At 41.6% G+C, this 18,711-nt stretch overlaps 1 protein-coding gene across 1 annotated transcript in view; it reads right to left on the bottom strand.

Moving 5' to 3' along the window:
- The window catches only part of UGGT2 (UDP-glucose glycoprotein glucosyltransferase 2), a 559,388-nt gene that overhangs the window by 376,391 nt on the left and 164,286 nt on the right, over positions 1-18,711 (bottom strand). The window contains exon 10 of the mRNA XM_069758034.1: positions 5,038-5,098. Within this exon, the coding sequence (XP_069614135.1) occupies positions 5,038-5,098 (61 nt within the window). The remainder of the gene's footprint in view (positions 1-5,037; positions 5,099-18,711) is intronic.

The raw sequence follows: 18,711 nt of genomic DNA, 5'->3' as shown, positions 1-18,711 counted from the left end.
TAAAACAATAAAAAAAAATCAAATATACACATATTTGGTATCGCCGAGTTCACAATCGCCTGATTTATCAATATGAAAAAAAGAATTAACCAGATAGGTAAACGCTACAACGAGAAATAAATTCAAAATGCCAGAATTACATTTTTTGGGTCGCTGCAACATTGCAATAAAATGCAATAACGAGCTATCAAAAGAACGTATCTGCACCAAAATGGTATAATTAAAAACGTCAGCTTGGCGAGCAAAAAAATAAGCCCTCAACCAACCCCGGATCACAAAAAATGGAAGCACTACAGGTCTCGGTAAATGGCGCTTTTTTTTTTTTTTTTAACCTCTTAATCCCATTGGACGTACTATCCCGTCAAGGTGACCTGGGACTTAATTCCCAGTGACGGAATAGTACGTCAAGTCTATCGCAGCTTACATCTGGCACTATGTGCCAGGAGCGATCACGGACGGCTCCTGGTACATTAACCCCCGGAACACTGCGATCAAACATGATCGCAGCGTTCCGGTGGTACAGAGAAGCATCACGCAGGGAGGGGGCTCCCTGCGTGCTTCCCGGAGACCCTCGGTACAAGGCGATGTGCTCACCTTGTACCGAGCGTCTCCTCCCTGCAGGCCCTGGATCCAAAATGGCCGCGGGGCTACAACCAGGTCCTGCAGGGAGGTGGCTTACCAAGCGCCTGCTCAGAGCTAGCGCTGGTAAGCCTGCAGCCCTGCATGTCAGATCACTGATCTCAAACAGTGCTCTGCAAAGTGTCAGATCAGCTATCTGACCCTATAACATGATGCACCCCCCTGGGGCAATGTTATAAAGTAAAAAAAAAAAAAATATTCACGTGTAAAAAAAAAAAAAAAAAATCCTTTATAAAGAAAAAAAAAATAAATATTGTTCCCAAAAATACAATTCTTTATCTAAAAAATAAAAAATAAAAGTACACATATTTAGTATCTATCGCCGCGTCCGTAATGACCCCACCTATAAAACTGTCCCACTAGTTAACCACTTCAGCGAACGCAGTAAAAAAAAAAAAAAACAGAGGCAAAACAACGCTTTATTATCATACCGCCGAACAAGAAGTGGAATAACACGCGATCAAAAAGACGGATACAAATAACCATGGTACCGCTGAAATCATCATCTGGTCCCGCAAAAAACGAGCCGCTATACAGCGTCATCAGCGAAAAAATAAAAAAGTTATATTCCTCAGAATAAAAGCGATGCAAAAATAATTATTTTTTCTATAAGATAAAAACTATCGTATAAAAGCGCCAAAACATTAAAAAAAAATTATATCAATGAGGTATTGCTGTAATCGTACTGACCCGAAGAATAACACCGCTTTATCAAGTTTACCAAACGTGGAACGGTATAAGTGCCCCCCAAAAAGAAATTCTAGGGTTGGGGCTAGGGTTAGGGTTTCAGTTAGAATTGGTGGTTTCCACTGTTTAGGCACATCAGGGGCTCTCCAAATGCAACATGGCATCCGATATCAATTCCAGCCAATTCTGCGTTGAAAAAGTGAAAGTGTTCCTTCCCTTCCGATCTCTCCCGCGCACCCAAACAGGGGTTTATCCCAACATATGTGGTATCCGTGTACTCAGGAAAAATTGGACAACAACTTTTGGGGTCCAATTTCTCTTGTTACCCTTGGGAAAATATAAAACTGGGGGCTAAAAAAATTTTGTGGAAAAAAAATGATTTTTTATTTTCACGGCTCTGCGTTATAAACTGTAGTGAAACACTTGGGGGTTCAAAGTTCTCACAACACATCTAGATAAGTTCCTTGGGGGGTCTACTTTCCAATATGGGGTCACTTGTGGGGGGTTTCTACTGTTTAGGTACATTAGAGGCTCTGCAAACGCAATGTGACGCCTGCAGGCCATTCCATCTAAGTCTGTATTCCAAATGGTGCTCATACCCTTCCGAACTCTGCCATGCGCCCAAACGGTGGCTCCCCCCCACATATGGGGTATCAGCATACTCAGGACAAATTGGACAACTTTTGGGTTCCAATTTCTCTTGTTACCCTTGGGAAAATACAAAACTGGGGGCTAAAAAATAATTTTTGTGGGGAAAAAACAATTTTTATTTTTACGGCTCTGCATTATAAACTTTTGTGAAGCACTTGGTGGGTCAAAGTGCTCACCACACATCTAGGTAAGTTCCTTAGGGGGTCTACTTTCCAAAACGGTGTCACTTGTGGGGGGTTTCAATGTTTAGGCACATTAGGAGCTCTCCAAACGCAACATGGCGTCCCATCTCAATTCCAGTCAATTTTGCATTGAAACATCAAATAGCGCTCCTTCCCTTCCGAGCTCTGCCATGTGCCCAAACAGTGGTTTACCCCCACATATGGGGTATCCACGTACTCAGGACAAATTGTACAACAACTTTTGGCATCCATTTTCTCCTGTTACCCTTGGTAAAATAAAACAAATTGGAGCTGAAGTAAATTTTGTGTGAAAAAAAAATTAAATGTTCATTTTATTTAAACATTCCAAAAATTCCTGTGAAACACCTGAAGGATTAATAAAATTCTTGAATGTGGTTTTGAGCACCTTGAGGGGTGCCGTTTTTAGAATGGTGTCACACTTGGGTATTTTCTATCATATAGACCCCTCAAAATGACTTCAAATGATATGTGGTCCCTAAAAAAAAAAATGGTGTTGTAAAAATGAGAAATTGCTGGTTGATTTTAACCCTTATAACTCACTAAAAAAAAAAAATTTTGGTTCCAAAATTGTGTTGATGTAAAGTAGACATGTGGGAAATGTTACTTATTAAGTATTTTGTGTGACATATCTCTGTGATTTAAGGGCATAAAAATTCAAAGATGGAAAATTGCGAAATTTTCTAAATTTGCCAAATTTCTGTTTTTTTTTCACAAATAAACGCAAGTCTTATCGAAGAAATTTTACCACTATCATGAAGTACAATATGTCACGAGAAAACATTGTCAGAATCATAAGGATCCATTGAAGCGTTCCAGAGTTATAACCTCATAAAGGGACAGTGCTCAGAATTGTAAAAATTGTCCCGTCGTTAACGTGCAAACCACCCTTGGGGCTTAAGGGGTTAAACCAAAAGCTTGGATTATTTTTTCACCACTCATCATAATGGCAAGTCAGTTTTAGCATTTAGTAAACAAAAAACAACTGTGAAATTACACTTTTTTTTCTGCAATTTCACTGCACTTGGAATTTATTTTCCCATTTTCCAGTACAAGATATGCTAAAACCAATGGTATTGTTCAAAAGTACCACTTGTCTTGCTAAGAACAAGCCCTCACACGGCCATTTTGACTGAAAAATAAAGTTATGGCTCTGGGAAGAAGAGGAGCAAAAAACTAAAATGCAAAAAACAAAATATCTGTCAGGAAGGGGTTAATGTCACCCATAATCTGTACAAATCCATTGAAAAACAAACTTTGAGGGTGTAAATAAAAATAAAATAATGAGGTTGCATAAGTGTGAACACCATCTTATAATTGGGATGTGGTTGTGTTCAGAAGTTGGGGAAGAGTCAAACGTCTGTATAACTTGGACGAGGAGCGCAAAATAATGCTTGGACTGGCAGTCAGCTCTCCCTACCAGAACGTGATAGCATGTATGCAGCTATCAGGCTCAGGACAGGAGAACAGATGCGCAGTTCAAGAATTGCATTGCGATCCTCATCAGAGTTATACAGCCGTCTAACTCTTCCCATGGCCAATCTCATATAAACTCAAGTTAAATAGAAGTCAGAATAAAGCTGCCATCATTTAGAGTGATTCTGGTTAACCTCCATTTAACGTTTACCTGTTCGAGTAGCGTTTTCCTGACATTTTTTTTAGTTGCATTTCACAGCAAAAGGCATGGTCCATAAACAACTTACAATACAGCAAAAGCACCTCATTATTGAAAGTTATATATCAGGAGATGGTTACAAAAAAATTGCCAAGTCATTAGATATATCATGGAACACGGTTAAGATTGTCATGAAGGAGTGGCTTGAATTTGCCACAACAGTGACATTACCTAGAAGTGGATGACCTTCAAAAAATTGATAAAATGAAAAGAACATTGCACCGGGTTGCTGCCAAGAGGCCTACAGCAACATTAAAGGAGCTGCAAGAATTTTTGGCAAGTACTGGTTGTGTACAGCATGTGACAACAATCTCCTATACATAGGTCTAGCCTGTGTGGTAGTGTGGCAAGACAAAAGGCTTTTCTTACAAAGAAAAACATTTCATAACCCGAAATGTATAGCTAAAACCTACATCAAGTCTATCAAAAGCATATGGTAAAACATGTTATGTTTGATGAGACCAAAGTTGAATTTTTTGGACATAATTTCAAAAGTATGTTTGATGCAAAGCTGACACTTTGCATCATTCAAAGAACACCATTCCCACATTGAAGCATGATGGAGGCAGCATTATGCTTTGGATTGTTTTTTTCAGCAACTGAAACTGGGGCCTTAGTCAAGGTGAAGGGAATTGGAATATTTCAAAATACGAGTCAATTTTGCATCAAAAACATCAGGCCTCTGTTAAAAATCTGACGATGAAGAGGAACTTCACCTTACAGCAAGACGACAACCCTAAGCATACCTTAAAATTAACAAAAGAATGGCTTCAACAGAGAATTAAAGTTTTGTAATGGCCCAGCCAGAGATCAGACCAGAAGCAAATTGAAAAATTTGTGGGTTGACCTGCAAAGGGCGCTGTACACAGGAAGAGTCCAGATGTGCTATGCCAATAAACTCCTATCCAAAAAGACTGAATGTTGTCGAACTCAAAGACTCTGTTACAAAGTATTAGTTGTAGGGTGTGCATATTTATGCAACCATATTATTTTAGCTCTTTTTTCACCCGAATTGTACACATTATAGGTGACTGTGACATCAAATGTGGAAAAAGATCTGAGATTACTGAAATTATTCTTTTGCATATCATTTTTTTATTACAAAAACTTGGCATTTTAACAGGGGTGTGTAGATTTTTTTGTACATTTACTGTACAAGAGGAAGATGGTCTAACAAAAACTAACCTTCTGATTTTCCTCGATTTCTTTCCTCATCTCCTGGTTTAATGCAATTCTTGTTAAAGATCTAGAAAAAAACACATTTGATATATCACATAATTAGTGACTGTAAAATGTAGACGTTTCCTGGATAGATACAAAATAACTGAAATTCCCTCAACAAATTGGATACATTACCATCTTCCCGCTAAACATCTGCAAGTTAAAAGGATAAAAAAGGAATTTTTCTGAAAATTAAAAAAATAAATTAGAGTACAAGTTGGAAGTTTTTTCTCTTCTGTAGCTCATTTTTTAAAAGGTTCTCCAATACACGATCAACTCCTTTTTTAAATGAAGCCGTCCTCGTAAAAAATAAATACTGTATATCAAAAATGACTCGCCTTCAGTATTGGCGCTGTGAGCCCTGCAGTCAATCATTGCCTGCTATTGGGCTGTTCTGCTATCACTTTTTCTGTTTACCCAACAATTATTTGAGGGAAGGGTTCACGTGGTTTAACAATTTTACATGAACCCCGCCAACGCGAGAGGTGAGAATATATATATATATTTTTTTTTTTTTTAACAGGACACTACATCATTCCAAAATGGATTTTGCAGGTATTGGACAATCCCTTTAAATATATTAGTGTCTTATATAACAGTGCACTAACAGATCCTACTTGGGTGGTCAACAAGAATTTTTAGACTCAATGGCAAATCTGTGTTGCAGTGATTGGAAGCAAGAGATATTACCGATTGATTAGTATAGGAACGCTGGATGAAGCCCACTACATGATCTGCAATGGTTATTAAAGTAAAGATGAAAAGAAAAATAAAGCTAAATACAGACAAACTGTCAAAATATTTAATGATTTTTTTTTTTCTTTTAAATTTCTGCTGCGTACGAATCTGAATAGTATACTTGCAACAGTCAGACATAAGGGAGTGATAGCGTCATATTGGAAGAGTTATTTACAGTATTTCATCTCCTGTGAACACAGTCACAATAGTTCCAATCCTGAGCTGTACTTTAAAAGGTGTAGTTAAGCCCTGGGAAATTTTCAGCAGGCATTGCAGCTTGTCAAATGCTAACAGTGTATTGTATGTTGTATACACACTTAAGATTTGGCGGTGTTTTCTGGTGTGATATTTGACACGTGATTGCAAGTATGCACTTTGCATAGATAAGATCATGATTCAACTAGCTTCTCATCCACATCTCGATTGAATATTGACAATGGAACCTTATTGGGCAACGTATGCCACTATATGCTTAAACGGAAGCATACATCTCAGCCTAGTCACAGGTAAGTGTCAGGATATCGTCACAATTTACACTGCCCATAAACGGCTCAGAGGCAGTGTTACATAGTAACAGTAAGCAAGGCTGAAAAAAGACATTTGTCCATCCAGTTCAGCCTATATTCCATCAGAATAAATACCCAGATTTACATCCTTCTAAAGAACCTAATAACTGTAAGATACAATGATGTTACGCTCCAGGAAGGCATCCAGGCCTCTCTTGAACCCCTTGACTGAGTTCGCCATCACCATCTCCTCAGGCAAGGAATTCCAGATTCTCACTGCCCTAACAGTAAAGAATCCTCTTCTATGTTGGTGGAAAAACCTTCTCTCCTCCAGACGCAGAGAATGCCTCCTTGTGACAGACACCTTCCGTGGTATAAACAGATCCTCGGAGAGACATTTGTATTGTCCACTTATATACTTACACATGATCATTAGATTGTCCCTGTCTTTTTTCTAGACAAAAGAAACCTAATTTTGCTAATCTCTGTGTATTGTAGTTCCCCCATCCCCTTCAATAATTTTGTCGCCCTCCTTTCTACTCGCTCTAGTTCCATTATATCCTTCTTGAGCAACGGTGCCCAAAACTGTACACAATACTCCATGTGCGGTCTAACCAGGGATTTGTACAGAGGCAGTATAATGCTCTCATCATGCGTATCCAGGCCTCTTTTAATGCACCCCATGATCCTGTTTACCTTGGCAACTGCTACCTGGCACTGGCTGCTCCAGGTAAGTTTACTATTAACTAGATGGTGGCCCGATTCTAACGCATCAGGTATTCTAGAATATGCATGTCCACGTAGTATATTGCCCAGCCCACGTAGTATATTGCCCAGCCACGTATGTGACAGGTTAAAAAAGATTTAAAATAAAAAATAAACATATACTCACCTTCCGAGGGCCCCTTGTATTGCTGGCGCCTGTGTGCGGTGCACACGGCAGCTTTCGGTCCCAGAGTTGGTATGAGTGGAGGACCTGTGATGACGTCTCAGTCACATGACCATGACGTCATGGAAGGTCCTTCTCGCATAGCATCCTTGCCACTGGAACCTGCCGCTTGCACTGCCGAGGAGAGGGCGCATGTCGGAGGGTGAGAATAACTTTTTTTATTATTATTATTATTTGTAACATTAGATCTTTTTACTATTGATGCTGCATACGCAGCATCAATAGTAAAAAAGTTGGTCACACAGGGTTAATAGCTGCGTTAATGGAGTGTGTTACAGCACTGTCCATTAACGCTGGCATTAACCCTGAGGGCTGACTGGAGGGGATTATGGAGCGGGCACTGACTGCGGGGAGGAAGGAGGGGCCATTTTGCCGGCGGACTGTGCCAGTCGCTGATTGGTCGTGGCAACAGTCGTGGGCGTTTTGACGTGACCAATCAGCGACTTGGATTTCCATGACAGACAGAGGCCACGACCAATGAATATCCGTGACAGAAAGACAGACAGAAAGACAAACGGACATGACCCTTAGACAATTATAAAGTAGACTAGGATCCAGTGATGATGAGCGAATATACTCGTAACTCGAGATATCCCGAGCATGCTTGGGTGTCCTCCGAGTATTTTTTAGTGCTCGGAGATTTAGTTTTCTTTGCCGCAGCTGGATGATTTACAGCTACTAGACTGCTTGATTACATGTGGGGATTCCCTAGCAACCAGGCAACCTCCACATGCACTTAGCCTGGCTAATAGCTGTAAATCATTCAGCTGAGGCGATGAAAACAATCTCCGAGCACTAAAAAATACTCGGTGGACACCAGAGAAGGCTCGGGAAATCTCGAGTAACGAGTATATTCGCTCATCACTACTAGGATCCCCAAGTCCTTCTCTGTCAGATTTACCCAATGGTTTCCTGTTCAGTGTGTAATGGTGATATTGATTCCTTCTTCCCATGTGTATAGCCTTACATTTATCATTGTTAAACCGCATCTGCCACCTCTCGGCCCAAGTTTCCAACCTATTCAGATCCATCTGTAGCAGAATACTATCTTCTTTCGTATTGACTTCTATACATAGTTTTGTATCATCTGCAAATATCAATATTTTACTGTGTTAACCTTCTACCAGATCGTTAATATGTTGAAGAGAATAGGTCCCAACACCGACCCCTGCGGTACCCCACTGGTCACAGCGACCCAGTTAGAGAATATACCATTTATAACCACCCTCTGTTTTCTATCCCTAAGCCAGTTACTTACCCATTTACACACATTTTCCCCCAGACTCAGCATTCTCATTTTGTGCACCAACCGCTTGGGAAAAAAAAATCAAGATATACCACGTCCAATGTCTCATCTTGTACAGTCTATAGCTTACCTCTTCATAAAAACTGATTAGATTGGTTTGACAGAAGTGATTCCTCAAACTCATGGTGATATGTAGTTAAACCGTTATCTCAGAGATAATCCAAAATAACATCCCTCAGAAAACCTTCTAAAATTTTACCAACAATAGAGGTTAGACTTACTGGCCTATAGTTTCCAGGTTCACTTTTAGAGCCCTTTTTGAATATTGGTACCACATTTGCTATGAGACAGTCCTGTGGAACATTTCAAAAACCTGACCTGCACATCCAAACATAGACTAAGTGTGAACAGGTGCTGAACCTAGAGTCGCCAACTCGCATATAGTTAAGTAAATAAGGCAGCACACTGCAGCGCTAAAACATATAAACTTGAAAACACGAAATTTGAACAGCATTACTGCACTAGAAATATGAAAAATGAGAGCTTTTAGCGCATAAAAATGGCCAATTTTATGTGTACCTGGTAGCCCCTTTATGGCATCTCTCTTATACCAGGTCCTAAACTTGCCTTACCATTTTTATGCGCTAAAAGCTCTCATTTTTCATATTTCTAGTGCAGTAATGCAGTTCAAATTTCGTGTTTTCAAGTTTATATGTTTTAGCGCTGCAGTGTGCTGCCTTATTTACTTAACTTAGTCCTGTGGAACAGACCCCGTCACTACAGAGTCCCTACATATAAGAAATAATGGTTTGTCATTACTTCGTTCTCTTAGTACGCGTAGGTGTATGCCATCCAAATACGGAGATTTATCTATTTTAAATCTTATTTATCCGGTTTTGCACCTCTTCTTGGGTTAGAGTGGTGACCCTTAATATAGGATTTTCTTTGTCTCGCATTTCACCTAGCATTTTATTTTCCACCGTGAATACCGTGGAATACAGTGGAGTGTTCATATAGCCTTAAGGCCCCCCATACACATTAGACCAATGTAGTCCAAACCCTTCACTTCACTGACTGTCTAATGCGTATGGCGGCGTCAGCCAGCTGATGGTCTGGGTAGATAGATGTCAATTGCTCGCTTTGATTTCAGACTGCCAATCGCATTGTTCTCCTTGAGACATACCGTCGGCCAACATTTCTGCCGGTGGCCTTCTCAGATAATACAGGAGCACTTGGACGAATGAGTGCTCCTCTATATGGGAGAGTTGGCTGAAGAATCAGACAAAAACATTGTTCAACCGACAGCCATCTAATGTATAGGAGGAGCTTTAGTAATAGCCTCTATGAAATCAGAACTACTCATATTGAAGTTAAAGTGTTCTCCGCTACTGTACAAGTTAATCTAGTCGACTCAGGACATTGTAAAAAAACAAAACAAACACCAAACAAACCTATAATCACGTCTTGCACTGGTGGTGCTCCCACCAATTCCCTTACATTAACATCCATAGCGAGGGCATCATCTGCAACTACTGAGAGGATGCAACCTTTTCATTCCGTCCAAACAGTTTCTGCCCATTAAGATTAACTTGTTCTGCACTGGAGAACTCGTTACTGAAAGCTAATAGGTGCCCAGGTTACAATTTCTACTCCAACAAATGCAGAGTAATGAAAAATCCCCAAAAGACAATAGTGAATTGTTTGCTGTGGATTAAATGGCCGTACGGTCATGCAATGATAATTTTAGCTCATATTTAACTATGCATTTCAAACAAAAAGATACCATATCACTATTCTTCATTACAACAATGATTCAAGGGAAAGAAAAAAAAGTTTATTTTTTCCCCACAATAAAAGGAATAAGTCTAGGTCTGCGTTGTTTATTACTATATTTATTCTGTAACAACTGGCAGACTGCATGAATAACTCATCCTCCGCTCTATTCCAGATTCACACAGTGCCTATTTCCTCCAGGGCTCGCACTGTTAGCAGTATTGTCAAATCGTATCATGTACTTTCAGCTCTTTAGTACAAGAGACAATGGAATACTTTGCTGCGAGTCTCTGCAGCCCAGAAGTGGACGAGCACAAATGGACTCCCAATCCACACGTGTGAAAGGATCTTGAAGGTAGAAAGTCAAGTAAAGGTTGGGGCTAACTACATGGAAGCATAAACCTTCCCAATGTTTAATACTTCAGTTCACAGGAAATCAGAAGATCTTCATCTACAAAATTATATCCAATTACGGTATCTAGAATTTCATGCCATTTTCTCATATTCAGAAAGTTATAGGCACAGTGTGAGTGAGGTGTGAACCATGGAGAGTGCCATAAGTACGGTAATAGTGTTTCAGATTTTTTTGTTTTGTGTATCCTTTTTATAACTGTATTTTCCTTCACCATCTATTTGCAATTATCAGAATTTAAACTGGCAGAAAAAAAAAAAAGAAAAGCACCACATAAGTCAATATATGAATACGAGAAAGGCATTAAAGTCCAATCAAAGGTTCTCATCTTATGCGACAATGTAGAGAGTAGCCACAATAAATGTGCAGCGCCCCAGAGACCTGGTCATTGCAGTAATGTCGCTCTGCCGCTAAGGGGAGTGATGGTACGTCTGATGGCACTAAAGGAGTTCATCTGACCAGGTATCACCAGCACACAGTACACTTCACACTCCGGCCACTAGGGGGAGCAAAGGGTTTTATTTATTAGGCCACTCCTCACACTGGTAAAACTAGGGGTTGGATAGGAAGTTAGTCAGAAGCTGACTGGGTTTTGTCCAGGCAACATCCCGTGGCAAGGGGTGTTGTGGGGAAGATTCAGGGGGGTCCCTGTCAGGCGTGGGAACCTGACAGGCACCTAGCGACAAGGATAGAAGGTTACGGAGCCGCGCCTGCGCTACCCTGAGGCGGCATACAAAGAAAGGACACAAAGCGAAGGATATTGTGGACAGTGAGAAACGAGATCAAAGCACAAAGGAGAGCCAGTAGGAGTCGTGCCCGGAGAACGGCAACATCCTACTGAGGCGCGTAGCCAGTGCCCGGAACACCGAGGAAGTAACTGACTTTATGCATTACTTTAAATACAGCAGGACAGTTAATTACAGGTTGGCTGTCTACCTTACATCACCTAAGCAGACATAGGGGGCAACGCGTGGAGAGGGACATCTCTAGGGTCCCGGAAGAGCTCCGAGCCTTTCCGTCAAACGGGTGCATCCTAGCCATAACAAACCTGGGGGACGGAGACTAGAAAGAACTGGAACGAACGAGAATAGAAGTTGTGAGGACTATCCCGAATGCTCAGCAGGGAAGCACTACAACACACAGGTGCTAGTGGTAGGCCACGATTTCCACCTGCAAAGGGAACTCTGGATGTGCCTTTGGACCAGCCGGTCTCAGACAGCCCGGTCTCAGACAGCCCTGTTAACAGTGCTTGGATTGAGGATCCTGAAGCCTTCAGTAAAGAGGTAAAGAGACTGCAACCTTGTGTCCTCATTATTGACTGCACCTCACACCATCGCCATCTACACTACTGGGAAGCCCTGGGGACATACTTCACCTGTGGGAAGGTATACCATCTAGCTGCCATTCCATCACCCCAGCGGACCCTTAAGCAGCGTCGGTCTCCCTGGCCGAATACCACAGGTGGCGTCACGAAGCATTAGCTGACTTTCATCATCCCTTTTATTGGACGCCCTTAGCAGGGTCACGGACCGGGTCCAGCCACCGTGACATCCCCAGAACTGAGACAGAGAGGACCAGTACTGAGTAACCTGTGGCCCTGTGTCTGGGGGCGCTCCAAATATAGTAGTGGTAAACGCAGAAGCTCAATTTCTGTAGGTCCCAATACATAACACTGGTCAACGCAATTTTTCTGGCAAAAAGGTTTCAAAACATATTTTAAATCAATTTTGGCTGCTGATTACGAATATGAACTCCGTTTTTGGCTATCACATCAGGATTTCGAGATATTTTCAATTTTTGATGAAAATTACTCCTAATGTTTTGTATATTTTTTTATCAAGGAATAACAAAGATTACAAAGTCTATGTACAGCAAATAATTATACTTACAGAATTAAACTACAAAATATAAAAACACATATATATGGCACACAGATGAATGGCAAATGGCAGTTATTTGAACTTTCTTTTCTTGGCTGATCTGTGATGTACAGCTTCTGGGTTGTCTCTCATCAGGCTCCAGCAATAGTCAGCCATCATATGCGAGTCCCACCGGCCTTGATACCGTTCTTCCATTGTTTTAATGTCCTGATGAAAATGCTCCCTTTGTTCCTCGCTCACATCCCCAAGGTTCTCTCGAAAAAAGTCCAAATGGCTGTGTAAATAGTGAATCTTGATACTCATTCTACATCCAAGATTTCGCAGACTCATAGTAACATACATAGTTAGTAAGGCCGAAAAAAGACATTTGTCCATCCAGTTCAGCCTATATTCCATCATCATAAATCCCCAGATCTACGTCCTTCTACAGAACCTAATAATTGTATGATACAATATTGTTCTGCTCCAGGAAGACATCCAGGCCTCTCTTGAACCCCTCGACTGAGTTCGCCATCACCACCTCCTCAGGCAAGCAATTCCAGATTCTCACTGCCCTAACAGTAAAGAATCCTCTTCTATATTGGTGGAAAAACCTTCTCTCCTCCAGACGCAAAGAATGCCCCCTTGTGCCCGTCACCTTCCTTGGTATAAACAGATCCTCAGCGAGATATTTGTATTGTCCCCTTATATACTTATACATGGTTATTAGATCGCCCCTCAGTCGTCTTTTTCTAGACTAAATAATCCTAATTTCGCTAATCTATCTGGGTATTGTAGTTCTCCCATCCCCTTTATTAATTTTGTTGCCCTCCTTTGTACTCTCTCTAGTTCCATTGTATCCTTCCTGAGCACCGGTGCCCAAAACTGGACACAGTACTCCATGTGCGGTCTAACTAGGGATTTGTACAGAGGCAGTATAATGCTCTCATCATGTGTATCCAGACCTCTTTTAATGCACCCCATGATCCTGTTTGCCTTGGCAGCTGCTGCCTGGCACTGGCTGCTCCAGGTAAGTTTATCATTAACTAGGATTCCCAAGTCCTTCTCCCTGTCAGATTTACCCAGTGGTTTCCCGTTCAGTGTGTAATGGTGATATTGATTCCTTCTTCCCATGTGTATAACCTTACATTTATCATTGTTAAACCTCATCTGCCACCTTTCAGCCCAAGTTTCCAATTTATCCAGATCCATCTGTAGCAGAATCCTATCTTCTCTTGTATTAACTGCTTTACATAGTTTTGTATCATCTGCAAATATCGATATTTTACTGTGTAAACCTTCTACCAGATCATTAATGAATATGTTGAAGAGAACAGGTCCCAATACTGACCCCTGCGGTACCCCACTGGTCACAGCGACCCAGTTAGAGACTATACCATTTATAACCACCCTCTGCTTTCTATCACTAAGCCAGTTACTAACCCATTTACACATATTTTCCCCCAGACCAAGCATTCTCATTTTGTGTACCAACCTCTTGTGCGGCACGGTATCAAACGCTTTGGAAAAATCGAGATATACCACGTCCAATGACTCACCGTGGTCCAGCCTATAGCTTACCTCTTCATAAAAAAAGATTAAATTGGTTTGACAGGAGCGATTTCTCATAAACCCATGCTGATATGGAGTTAAACAGTTATTCTCATTGAGATAATCCAGAATAACATCCTTCAGAAACCCTTCAAATATTTTACCAACAATAGAGGTTAGACTTACTGGCCTATAATTTCCAGGTTCACTTTTAGAGCCCTTTTTGAATATTGGCACCACATTTGCTATGCGCCAGTCCTGCGGAACAGACCCCGTCGCTATAGAGTCCCTAAAAATAAGAAATAATGGTTTATCTATTACATTACTTAGTTCTCTTAGTACTCGTGGGTGTATGCCATCCGGACCCGGAGATTTATCTATTTTAATCTTATTTAGCCGGTTTCGGACCTCTTCTTGGGTTAGATTGGTGACCCTTAATATAGGGTTTTCATTGTTTCTTGGGATTTCACCTAGCATTTCATTTTCCACCGTGAATACCGTGGAGATGAAGGTGTTTAATATGTTAGCTTTTTCCTCGTCATCTACAACCATTCTTTCCTCACTATTTTTTAAGGGGCCTACATTTTCAGTTTTTATTCTTTTACTATTGATATAGTTGAAGAACAGTTTGGGATTAGTTTTACTCTCCTTAGCAATGTGCTTCTCTGTTTCCTTTTTGGCAGCTTTAATTAGTTTTTTAGATAAAGTATTTTTCTCCCTATAGTTTTTTAGAGCTTCAATGGTGCCATCCTGCTTTAGTAGTGCAAATGCTTTCTTTTTACTGTTAATTGCCTGTCTTACTTCTTTGTTTAGCCACATTGGGTTTTTCCTATTTCTAGTCCTTTTATTCCCACAAGGTATAAACCGCTTACAGTGCCTATTTAGGAGGTTCTTAAACATTTCCCATTTATTATCTGTATTCTTATTTCTGAGGAAATTGTCCCAGTCTACCAGATTAAGGGCATCTCTAAGCTGGTCAAACTTTGCCTTCCTAAAGTTCAGTGTTTTTGTGACTCCCTGACAAGTCCTCCTAGTGAAAGACAGGTGAAACTGTACAATATTGTGGTCGCTATTTCCTAGACTCATTAGTAACTCTTCCACAATCTCTTCATAGTTGTCTGCTTTCTTCCCTAGAAAATTCTGCACCACATTACAAAATGCATTCCAAGCTCTTTCTTCTGTTTCATTCATTGATGTGATAAAATTTGGGTCTCTCATAAGTGTTCTTATTTGAGGTCCATCAAATATTCCAGCCTTTTTCTTCTCTTCACCAAGACCAGGAAAATTGGAACATATATAGTTAAAGCATTCTCCACTGTGATTGAGAGCTTTGACAAACTGCTTCATCAATCCAAGTTTTATTTGTAAAGGCCCCGTCACACTTAGCGACGCTAAAGCGATGCAGACAACGATACGACCTGTCAGGGATCGTTGCTGCGTCGTTATGTGGTCGCTGGTGAGATGTCAAACAGTGAGATCTTCCCCACGACGCAGTAGCGATGCGGCGACCTGTAGCGACTTGTACAACGATGTCGTTGTGACTCTGTCACATGGCAGCTATTATGACGATTCAGACCTCGATGAGGGACGTCCTGTGTGACGTAGTCACACATGCGTGCATTTGCGTTGCCTTTTCCGCGCCCATTCAGCTTCGATTGGTGGTCGCTACTGCGTTCTGATTGGTGGAGGCCTTGCCTTATGAGGCGACAATAGCCCTTCCGTCCTTTGTTCCTGACCGCATGGTGGTTTGCAGATCGTTGTAGAGTTCTCCGGCCTGCGACTCCTCTTCGATTTATCTATTCTTCAACGGTTCTTCTGACACCTAGGATGGAAGTGCTACTATGTCGCCTTCTGTTGAAGGCATGACCGCCAATCAGAACGCAGTAGCGACCACCAATCGGAGCGGAGGGGTGCGGAAACGGCAACGCAAATGCACGCCTATGTGTCGGTGTCTGAGTCGTCAACGAGGTCGTTGGTAAGGTGTCAAACACAGATGTGTGCTACCCAGCGGGACCTCAACGATCAAAAAAAGGTCCAGGCCATTCCGACACGACCAGCGATCTCACAGCAGGGGCCTGGTCGCTGCTACGTGTCAAACATAGCGAGATCGCTACTGAGGTCGCTGTTGCGTCACAAAACTTGCGACTCAGCAGCGATCTCGCTAGCGACCTCGCTTAGTGTGAAGGTACCTTAAGGGAGGAAAGACAATGTCCTTCCTATCCACTAGAGGATCATGGATGACATTCTTATCGCCAGATGCCAAATTCTGTCGCTGAGGCCATTCAGTTTTCACCCAATGCTCTGCTGTAGCTCATATGTCCCAGTAGAACAGAAAACAAGGGTGTTATCATAACAAATGGGAATTATGCATGTTCAAAGAAAAAGATATTCTCACATTTATTGGGAGACTAAATGAAAACTAAATTTATCTTAGTGAACCGTATAAACCGGCACTTTTCATACACTACTTATATTTCTCATGGAATTCATGAAAATGGGCTATATACCTATAGCGCAAAAACATGATGTGATAGAGAAATTATAGGATCAGATTTGATTTCAGCAACCTCAAATTAGTCTAAAGCTGTTCTTAAAGTCCATGCCAGAAATATTTTTTTTTTTGCGACACCTCCCACCCCCACAATCTGCTGTTCTCAGCTCTGACAGCAGCCTGACGTAAACAGTTGCAGGGCAAAACTGTTGAGTAAACTGCTTAGTGGTAACTGCCGGGCATTGCACATCGTCTCTACATTAAAGGGCATGTTTTTATTCAGGTCCGAAGTCTAGGCCTTGTCCGAGTTACGCAGTTAAGTATTTATTTTGCAACTCTGAATTTGCTCATGGGTCTGGTTTGGTGCTTAGGTTAGGGTTGGGTTTTTTCAGCAACTTTGGGGGTCAGTTTTTATTTTGGGACTATACTTCGGTGTCCACATTCTGGGTTTGGTCTGTGGGGTCTATATTTATTCTATTAGTCTTGTCTGGGGTCTGTACTTATTTTATAGACTGGTTTTAGGGTGTGCATTTATTCGGAGGTCTGTGTTTACTGTGCAGTCTGGTGTGAGATCTGTATTTATTTTGGCGCCTGCTCTAGGTTGTGTTTTGGGGTGCCGTTTGGGGTTTTTCTGGGGTCTGTATCTACCGTATTTAGCGGACAGTCCTTATTTACAGATGTAACAAGCACCACCTGTACAGATGGCATCTGGTCTGTTTGAATATTGTTCCAAAGCACGTTTGAGATTCATTTAGGAAAGTTGCTGCTCATGCAGAGTAAGTGGACTGTATGTGAATTCTGGGGTTTGGTCTGGGGAGGGTTCCAACGAGATGAAGGATATATGCACTACTTGTGTTAGTAATGCCGTATTTTAGCTTTGTCTGGGGGCATAGCCTATAGATATTTTGGTCATTTAAATCAATTTTGGGCATTGCTACTTAAAACTGAATATTTGTATAGCACGCTTACATCCAGCTGTAGACCAGTTACTGGTTCTCCTGACAGCATGGAACCTGAGGAGGCAAGTAAACCACTGAACATAAGTTACTTGACTCTGAAATGTGCCTATTATTCCATTGACTTACATAAAGCACCATTGCTATTGGAGTCACTGGTCCAGGGTAGTTCAGCCACTCTCAATTGATTCTCTAACTACATCTCCAGTGGTTGGAGCCAGACAGAGATGAGAATAACCCTTTAACCTCTTGTTATCAATGAACTAACCAATATAATTTCGCTCATCAACTTAGAACATAAAAATGCTCTATCGTAAGCCCTGGACGCTGTTTAGAGAGTCAATGTACCATATATACTCGAGTATAAGCCGAGATTTTCAGCCCATTTTTTTTTTTAGACTGAAAGTGCCCCTCTAGGCTTATACTCGAGTCATTGTCCCAGGGGGGTCGGCAGGGGAGGGGGAGCGGCGGCTGTCACATACTCACCTGCTCCTGGCGCAGTCCCCGCATCTCCGATGGTCTCCGGGCACTGACAGCTTCTTCCAGCGTTGAGCAGTCACATGGTACCACTCATTACAGTAATGAATACGGATGCAACTCCACTCCCATAGGGGTGGAGCCGCATATTCATTACAGTAATGAGCGGTAATGGTGACCGCTCAACGCTGTAAGAAGCTGTCAGCGCCTGGACAACGAGGAACCTGCAGGGACCGCGCCGGGAGCAGGGGAGTATAATGGGGAGGGGGAGCACTTCACGATATTCACCTGTCCTCGTTCCGGCGCCGCTTTGTCTTCCACGTCCTCTGCAGTGACGCTCAGGTCAGAGGGCGCGGTGACGTGGTTAGTTTGTGCCCTCTGCCTGAATGTTAGTGCAGAGGATGCGGAAAACACAGCGGTGCCGGAACAAGGACAGATGAATATTGCAAGTGCCGGGGGCCTGAGCAACAAGAGGGGAGTATGTCATTTTTTTTATTTTTTTTTAATCGCAGCAATAGCATATGGGCCAAATATCTCTATGCAGCATCTTATGGGGCCATTATTAAACCTTGTGCAGCTTTATATTTTAATATGGAGCATCTTCTATGGCCCATCATGAATAGTATGGAGCATATTATGGGGCTCCTGATTCAATATGGATATTCAAAAACACAACCTAC

This window comes from Ranitomeya imitator, chromosome 3, assembly GCF_032444005.1.
Source record: "Ranitomeya imitator isolate aRanImi1 chromosome 3, aRanImi1.pri, whole genome shotgun sequence".
Lineage (NCBI taxonomy): Eukaryota > Metazoa > Chordata > Amphibia > Anura > Dendrobatidae > Ranitomeya > Ranitomeya imitator.
Note: the sequence above shows the minus strand (reverse complement) of the source record. Positions and strands in the feature narration are given on the sequence as shown.